The 8706-nt window shown below is 43.5% G+C and overlaps 1 protein-coding gene across 4 annotated transcripts in view; it reads left to right on the top strand.

Annotated features, from left to right (window-relative positions):
• The first annotated feature begins 588 nt into the window (after window positions 1–588).
• The window catches only part of USP47 (ubiquitin specific peptidase 47), a 56147-nt gene continuing 48029 nt past the window's right edge, over window positions 589–8706 (top strand). For 2 of the 4 annotated variants that reach the window (XM_061462912.1, XM_061462913.1), the window contains exon 1: window positions 589–782. In XM_061462912.1, coding sequence (XP_061318896.1) covers window positions 744–782 — 39 coding nt within the window. In that variant the 5' untranslated portion in view covers window positions 589–743. The remainder of the gene's footprint in view (window positions 783–8706) is intronic. The other 2 variants (XM_061462910.1, XM_061462914.1) reach the window with 2 other exon arrangements.

Here is an 8706-nt window from a genome sequence, read left to right as displayed (position 1 = left end):
GGTCATATCCAGACGTGAGGGAAAAACAAAAGCATGCAACTGAGTTAAACAGAGAAAAGTGCAGCCCGTGTGCCTCGTAGCTCTGGGAGAGCCCCTCGCAGGGGCAGAGCGGGCTGAAAGAAAGCAGGCGTTACAGAGCAAGGGCAGGCTGGGTCCTAGGCCTCCCATTACCTCAGGACAGGGAACCAGCCATGGAGCCCTGCTTCTGGGAGCCCCCCGCGCCGACAGAAGCCCTAGAAAGCTCTTTCCCACACCTGCAGGCCATGTTCTCCAGACATGCTACCTCCTCCTTGCTTACCTACCACAATTCAGTTTTAATCACTTGCTACTCTCCCCACTGCCCGGCCTCTCCACAGGCGGCGTTTCTCACGAAGGGAGGTGCGAAACGCCAGTCGAACACCATCTGCAGCTCTGCCCTGACCGCCTGCAGGAATTACATCTACTACACCGCTCCTCATGCTTGGTGTACAACTGCGCACCTCAGCTGAGAAACCCTAATACGCCACCGCCACAGCAAGGCAAACGTGAGGACGGAGTTCAATCGATTCTCGCGAGAGCAGTGCCGGTGGCCATTTTCCCCATTGATTGGCGGTGGCCGCGGGGGGGTGGGGGTTGTGCCGCTGCCCCCACCGGCTGGGGCGGTGGCAGAGGAGGAGGATGAGCTGCTCGCGTTTCCCCGCCTCCCGCTGCTGACGACGACGCTCAGTTCAGCCTGCTGCGGGCTCAGCTCCGCGCCACCGGCCATGGTTCCCAGCGAAGAGAACCAGCTCGTCCCCAAAGAGGTGAGGTGGAGCAGGTTGGAGCAGGGGACCTTATACTGGGCGCCGCAGGGGGAGGGGGAGGCGGTGGTAGCGGTCGCCCTCCCCCCTCCCCTCCTCTCCCGCTGCGGCTTGCGGGAGGCCCAAGTTGCTGAGGTTGGCCGAGGAGGGGGTGGAGGAGGCCCGACGCGGCCCGGCCTGGCTCGGCTTCACTGCCTCCCTGTGAGGCCCGGCGCGAGGGGGGAAGGGCTCGTCTTTGTGAGGCGGCTGGGTAGCCTTTGGCCCACGGAGGGCCGGGCCGGGGCGAACGGCGGTGCGCAGGGGGAGAAAGGGAGGTTTTTCCATGTGGGCTGGAGTGGAGGAGGCCAGGGCCGAGTCTCGGCTACGCAGGGCCCCGGCGGTGGCCGGAGAGCTGCACCTGTCTGTGGCGGTATGCGGGGAGGCCGGCCTGCGTGGCGCCGGGGCCGGGCCGGCGGCGCCTGCGCTGGGCCGCTCGTCGGGCCGCTCCCCGTGTCAGTGATGGTGTGCGGAGCTCTCCGGGAGGGAGGCCTGCGCTCGGGCCGGCAAGGACCAGGGGTCCCTAGTGAGCGACCTCAACGGTGGGGGCAGAGGGAGAGAGCAGGCCTCGGCTTCGAGGCTTGTCTATGGGTGTCCGAGCGCGTCCTCGGTTGAGGGAAAGGGGCCGACGTGCGAAATGGCAGCCGAGGGGGCCGTCGCCGAGTTTCTGGGGCGGCTCCGTGCCTGCCCGTCGCCGGTGCGAAGTGCTGCAGAAAACGGGCGGTAGTGCTTGCGGTGAGTACTGGGGAAAATGTGGGCTGGCTCATCAGGGTGATGAGTTTCCTTTATTGTGGGCCACGCGCCCCTTCCCTGCTGCAGGAAGAAGGGAGAAGGCTTGTTTTTTTTGCCATAGGCTAAAGATAAGAACCTGCTTGAAAGAGGAAGGCTGAGGCTCTGTCCTGCAGCGATAGGCAAATGACACGTGTCAAGTAAGAGCTGTACTGTTCAGAGGACAGATGTTCAGCACATCTTTGAGCGATGGCGTGAATTATTTGGAAACAGTTATTTGTAGAGTAGTAGTAGCAGAAACTATTTTGTAAGCAAGTACACTTACATGTTCAGCCAACTTTTCAGATGGTTTTACTGTTCTAATAAATTAACCCCTTCCTGTTTTTTTTGTCAAATGTCAGTGGTTTGTTACCTCTACCTGTTCCATCATGTATTCATACACGAAGCTTTGTGAGGCAAGGACTTCAATTTTGTAGAGTTTAGCAAAATGGGGAGCTGATCCTTAAGTGGTATCTTTGAGCAGACTGTTGAAACCAGAATTTTAGAAACAAATTTTTGTGTATGGTCTTGTACAGGTAAGTACAGGATGTGTGTAGGACAAAGGTAACTTTACTTGTTTGCTTTCTTAAAATCCTAAGGTTTAAAGAACTATGATAAGACTTTTTACAAGAAGGGGAAATCTCCAGGAACTTCAGACAAGGGATGGAGTGTTAAAAAAAAATATTAAAAAAACAATCTCCAAGGGCATAAGACTAAGAGTAGAAGATACTACCTAGTGTACTGAAATACTTAATTTTAAAACTAAACAAACATGAGGGAAATTGGCAGGAGAAACCTTGTGGTGTTAGTTGTAGTTAACTGGAACTGACAAGGTGATTAATAAAAGCAGCAAGCTGAGGCTGTTTCTTTAGTTATATTTATTGATAGTTTCCCTGTTGGCTTTAAAGTTGTATTCAACATATATACGTATGATTCAGATGTGTATTTTTAACTGACTCCTTGGGCTAGGATTTTGAATGCACTTTTATCTGTAGGGAGGGGAAGTATGGCTAAAGAAAGATGAATACATGCTGTTATGGATATCTTAAACACACAGAGTGAAATCTGTAAACTTTGTATATAGATAGCACTAGTGTGAGTTGCTTTTTCTCACCAAATTTTCTTAAGTTCTTTACCCCTGTGCATTCTGTAAGTAAACAAAACTGAACAGACTAGAAGCAAAATCAAATTGAGGAGGAAGAAAAGATTAATTATTGATGTTAAGCCCATCTGGTTAGGTATATTTCTGTTACACTAGAAGTTTAGCTTCAACTTTCCCGGTGTTTTTCAGTATATCCTAATTTCAATTTCAGTGGTGGGAACTTTAACAAATGTTATGCTACAGCATTCACATTAAGTCCTTCTGAGATTCAGTAATAGTCTCATTGCAGAGAACACTGTCAGTTATGGGTAAACAGAATTTTTGAGGTCTCTGAATTCTCAGGAGCCTTCTAAATATTCCTATTATGTCATTCATTTGGAGTTTCAGTTCTGCCCTTTAGGGATGGATAAAGGAGTGTAGTTCATGGGTTTTGTCCCTTCCCAACAGGCTGAGTGCTGTTGCTTGGATAGCTCCCAGTCTTGTGCTGTCTCAAAGACTAAACCGGGGTGTAAACCAATGTCTGTTAAAAATGAGTACGCAGCTGAGTTTTTCATTTGAATTCCAGTGTAAAGGAGCAAGAAGTGCAATACTGTTGCTTCAGGCTGATCTGGGGAATGACTACTCATCTAAAAGAGCAGATGGGAAAAGGAATTTGGTTCTTGTCGACAAGTTCACATGATGCATGGTAGATATTGTAGTAGGAGATGCTTGTAACATCATCAGCCTCTGTGTTTTAAGAAGAGAAACATAGGTATTATGTTGTTTACAAGTCTTCGGTTTGTGTTTGTATGTATACATATCTATGCTGACAGGAGCTCAGATTGCAGATTTTTAAAGTATATTGTGTGGATTTTTTTCATTAACTTTTGTAAAGAGTAATAGCATGTTTTAATGAATACAAAATACTAGTAGTTTCACTGCTGTACTTAGAGAATCTTTTATTAGTTTCATGAAAACTTTTCTTTCAAATGTTACATAGGTTCAGCTGCAGCCGTGCAGTACAGATAATCAGGGCCTCATTATTTTCTCTTGTTCATAACTTTGGCATAAAGTTCTTTTTCATTTGGAACAGATGTATTAAAGCAGTTTCTAATACCCAGTGTTGGTTTTTGTTTTTATATTAAGATTTTTGCCCAGGTTATACAGGCATTGAGTAAATTTGTTCTTGCATCCCTACCACTGCCTAATGTTTTCCCAGCCGTTCCTGTAATTGTCTGCCCAGTAATTTGTTATGGTTGGGGCAGTGAGAATCCCTGTTCACTAGATCTGGCGTTCATTGTGAACTGGTCCATGTTCCTTTCCCTTCCAGTCCTTGGTTCCTGTAATTTCTTGATCTGAAAGATGAGTTACTCGTTTAGTTGTCTTTTGTATCCAGAAAAAAACCAGAAGGCATTGAGTAACATACAGGACGTTGCTGCATGCTGCTAGTGAAAGCTAAGCATGTTCTTTAAAAACTGTTTTGTTGTTAGGTGTCAGTTTCCCCATTAGTCTAGTAAAACCCAGTAACCCTGGGAAGGGGAATAGTGTAAGTAAGATAATAATGAAAATAAGAAAAAAATGGTGCTATTAGAAGAGAAAACACTATGGCTGTGTTTCTTAGAGAAGTAGATATGAAACTTTATGCAAATCTACCCCAAATACAAAGCAGCAGAGTTGTCTAATCAACACAGTTGATGAGAAAGTTAGATTAATGTGTTTGATTACTGGTAACGTAAGTGAACTTTACTAAGACTTTCCTTGAAAATCAGGATGCATCAGAACTTAGTGAATATTGCCCAGAATTGATCAGAGTACAAAAAGTATGTTCTGCCAGAAGGCTTTTGAAGTGTCTGTGCCGCAAACTAAATAAATGCTGTGCAGATTCTTTCTCAGCATGTTCCAGCATAAGCTATCCAAAACTACACCTGTCAGAATAAATATATATGCTTTCTACTTGCTGCCATTACATCAAAGATGATATTCCAAGTTCTCAGCTAACTAATGTGAGTCTTTTCATCACTACATTAATGAATCCATTTTAATCTTCCGCATTGAACAAATAAAATACATTTCTTGATGGGTATCACACTAATTTCATTAGGAGAGCAGGAATCTGGTTAAGATATTTTGCAATTCTGTTTAGTAAAGGGATGCTGTTATCTTCAGTGCTGATGGAGTCCTTGTTCTTTCATTCATATGTATTAAAAGATTCTACAAGTGGTTACGGCTTGTGTTATTTATCAGTTTTTCCTGTTTGCCTTCTCTTGCGCTGTGTTGTAGAACATAAAGGAATGATTGTGACAAGTAGAGAAACTGACTCCTTTACTGACCAAGAAGATAGTCTGGAAATCAGAGCTAGGAAACAAACAGAAAATCCACCCAGATTTCCACCAAGTTATTTGGTCCTTGCAAACAGGCTCTTTCTGAGTGATATTCAGTAAATTAGTTTGGTGAATGAGGCATGAGAGTAGACTGTAAGATATTTCCCTGCTTCGTTCAGCCACCGGGCTTCTCAGTTGCAGTTTAGTTCCACTTGTATGTACATCTGGCTATTTAATCTGTTGTATAAGATAATCAGAATAATTAATAGCACCTTGAAATCATATGGTGTAAAGTTTTTGTCTAAGAGATACCAGCTACCTTAAATGCTAGTAGTTGGTACTTTAAATGCTGCTAGCTAAAGTTATCATTCAGTAGAATAATTAAACAACTAAATAACATCATGTCTCTCCTCCACCAGGCCGCTCCTTACACTCACACTCTGCTTCAGTAATACATTTAGAACACCACAAACAAGAAATGCAGTTTTCTCTAGTGTTTTGTGGGTCACTGGTGATTAATGTTTCCAAATCACACTGTTTTTCAGACTAGTACTGTACTTTTTCTTAAGCTGTGAAGTAGTTATCTGGAGGCAGAGAATACTTTAAAGATCTGTCAGTGATATGTTCTATACTCTTTCTTGAACTCAAAATTTCATTAAGCAGGTTTCTAGTTCTTTGTTTGCTGCCATTTTTAAATAAAGCCTGTTTTCTGTGGATTTTGACAATGTGGCCTTGCATCATAGGTTTAATATGAATTGTCCCACTGCACAAATACTGATGAAAATCATTACTATCCAGCTTGCTTTTACTGTTTGAATGATTTGATATTAATACAAGATACTTGCAGAGACTTACTGAAATAGACCATACCTTGACTTTCTGTTACCCTTGACTTGCATGTTTTAGTCTTGTCATAATTAAATTTGGTGGTGTGGTGTATGTGGAGTGTGTTATTTTAAACTTTTTTCTCTGTTTCATTACAGTTGATTTAATACCCTAAAATATGTATAGATGTTCGTATATCCAGTCACAGCTCTCCACTCTTTCTGTTGTATTTGAAAATACATTGGATTTTATGGAAGAAGCTGAGTGAGAGTTAAGTGTCTAGAAAATTCAGTGATTGAGTTACATGTACACATTCAACCTTTTATTCAGTTTGAAAAAGTTTTAAATTCTTTCGTGAACTCTTAAAGCTGATATTCTGTGTGCTGTCCCTTTGCAAATTAAGATGGCATGCCTTCAGGTGAGCCTCCTATTTAACATTTTGCTATTTTTATTGAACAAAATACTCTAAAACCAATGCCAGTAGTAACTAAAGAACTGATAACTGAATATACTAGGAAGTCTGAAATTTTTTATAAACTTCCAATAAAAGTATAACCAACTTGGTCACGGCTTCAGCCACTGTGAAGTGTGTAGTAGTATTTTCTTTTTTTGCTGCAGTGCTTGACATATAATCAGGTTGCACTGGGCAAATCACAGCATTAACAGATGAAATAACTTCTAAAAAGAACATGTTGGCCATGATCAAAAAAATGAAGATAAACTGGTAAAAATCACTTGAGTCATTTTAATCTTTGAGATTGTGACCACAAGGATACTTTAAGTGCGTCTGAAAAATGACAACAGATTATTTTTAGATTGGCAGTTCTATGAATAGGTTAGAGCTAGTTATGATGCTTCATGTATCTTCTCAATAATCACATGTGATGAAAGCCTTTTAATGAGGAAGCATAGGATGGTTGAATGCCCTATAGTTTTGAAGCTGTGTGAGAAATATACTTAGAATCATAGAATAGTTAGGGTTGGAAAGGACCTTAAGATCATCAAGTTCCAGCTGCCCTGCCATGGGCCTGGACAACTCACACTAAACCATGTCACCCAAGGCTCTGTCCAGCCTGGCCTTGAACATTGCCAGGGATGGGGCATTCACAACTTCCCTGGGTAGCCCCTTCCAGTGCCTCACCACCCTCACAGTAAAAAACTTCTTCCTTATACCCAGTCTAAACTTCCCCTGTTTAAGTTTTAACCCATTACCCCTTGTCCTATCACTACAGTCCCTAATGAAGAGTCCCTCCCCAGCATCCTTGTAGGCCCCCTTCAGATACTGGAAGGCTGCTATGAGGTTTCCACGCAGCCTTCTCTTCTCCAGACTGAACAGCCCCAACTTTCTCAGTCTGTCTTCATACAGGAGGTGCTCCAGTCCCCTGATCATCCTCGTGGCCCTCCTCTGGACTAGTTCTAACAGTTCCATGTCCTTTTTATGTTGAGGAAACCAGAACTGCACACAGTACTCCAAGTGAGGTCTCGCGAGAGCAGAGTAGAGGGGCAGGATCACCTCCTTAGACCTGCTGGTCATGCTCTTTTTGATGCAGCCCAGGATACGGTTGGCTTTCTTGGCTGTGAGTGCACACTGCCAGCTTCATGTTAAGTTTCTTGTGGACCAACACCCCCAAGTCCTTCTCCTGAGGGCTGCTCTGAATCTGTTCTCTGCCCAACCTGTAGCTGTGCCTGGGATTGCTCCAACCCAGGTGTGGGACCTTGCACTTGGCATGGTTAAACTTCATCAGGTTGGCATCAGCCCACCTCACAAGCGTGTCAAGGTCCCTCTGGATGGCATTCCTTCCCTCCAGTGTATCAACTGAACCACACAGCTTGGTGTCACCAACAAACTTGCTGAGGGCGCACTCAATCCCACTGTCGCTGTCACTGACAAAGATACTGAGCAAGATACACTTGATACACTGTAAAAGTTTTCACAGGTCTGAAAACAGGTGTAAATACCATTTTTTGAAGAGGTCTGGCGGAGTACTGTAGGAGCTAAAGGACTGAGGCAGGTGTGTTTATTGATTTGTGTATGTATTGTGTTGAGATCAGTAACAATGAAGGCATTAAAAAAAAATAACAATTGAAAGTGGTACCTGTATTTACTAAATAGAGTTTTTTCATCAATTAACATTGGAAAATTATCTGTGTCCTTCCTCGTATATACCTTGTAGTATCTATACCTTCTGTGGTGGCACTGTGCTTTTGTTCCGTGTTCTCCCTAGAGCCCTTTGCTGTAGTGGTAGCGATAGAGTTTATGTCCAGGCTTCATGGGTGCTTAGGTTCCTAACTTATATCATTCATTCTGTGGAGCACTGCTAGAGAACTACACAAGGAATCCCTGCTGACTCCCCTTAATATCCAGTGTAAACCTCCCTGATGCAGCTTGAGGCCATCTCCTCTTGTCCTGTTGTTGCTATTCAGCTTTTCTTTATCCTTCCCCAGCAGCAGGTGGACAGTTTAAAGTAAACCTTCATTTCAAAATTGTCCAAAAAGAGAAAACTTTCAATTTTTGTTCAGATTCTAATTTGTGTTTATGCGAACACTGCATTTCTAACTTGGGCTGGCAGAAAGGCCTTTATAATATTAGCAGCATATATAAATGTTTATAAAAAGTTCATGGTAGTTCCATTCTTGAAGGAACGGTGGGCAAATGTGAAAGCACATCCGCTGCTTCTGTCACCCTCCATGGAAAACAAATTATGTGATTATAGGTTTATATATAAAAGTGAGAAGTTTAGTTTTGGTTTTTTAAGAAAAGGAGCGTGGCGATTAAGAAGGTGGGGAGAGATGATGCAGTCTCTATAAAGATGAGGCTGTTTCCGATCTGAATATAAAGTTTGTAATGTAATGAATGTCTGGAGGTTGGCAGATAGTTTGCAAATACAGCGAACTT

This window comes from Pezoporus flaviventris, unplaced genomic scaffold (genome assembly GCF_033815535.1).
Source record: "Pezoporus flaviventris isolate CSIRO_AGI_PZ_B2104156 unplaced genomic scaffold, CSIRO_AGI_Pfla_v1 ptg000036l, whole genome shotgun sequence".
NCBI classification, from domain to species: domain Eukaryota; kingdom Metazoa; phylum Chordata; class Aves; order Psittaciformes; family Psittacidae; genus Pezoporus; species Pezoporus flaviventris.
Note: the sequence above shows the minus strand (reverse complement) of the source record. Positions and strands in the feature narration are given on the sequence as shown.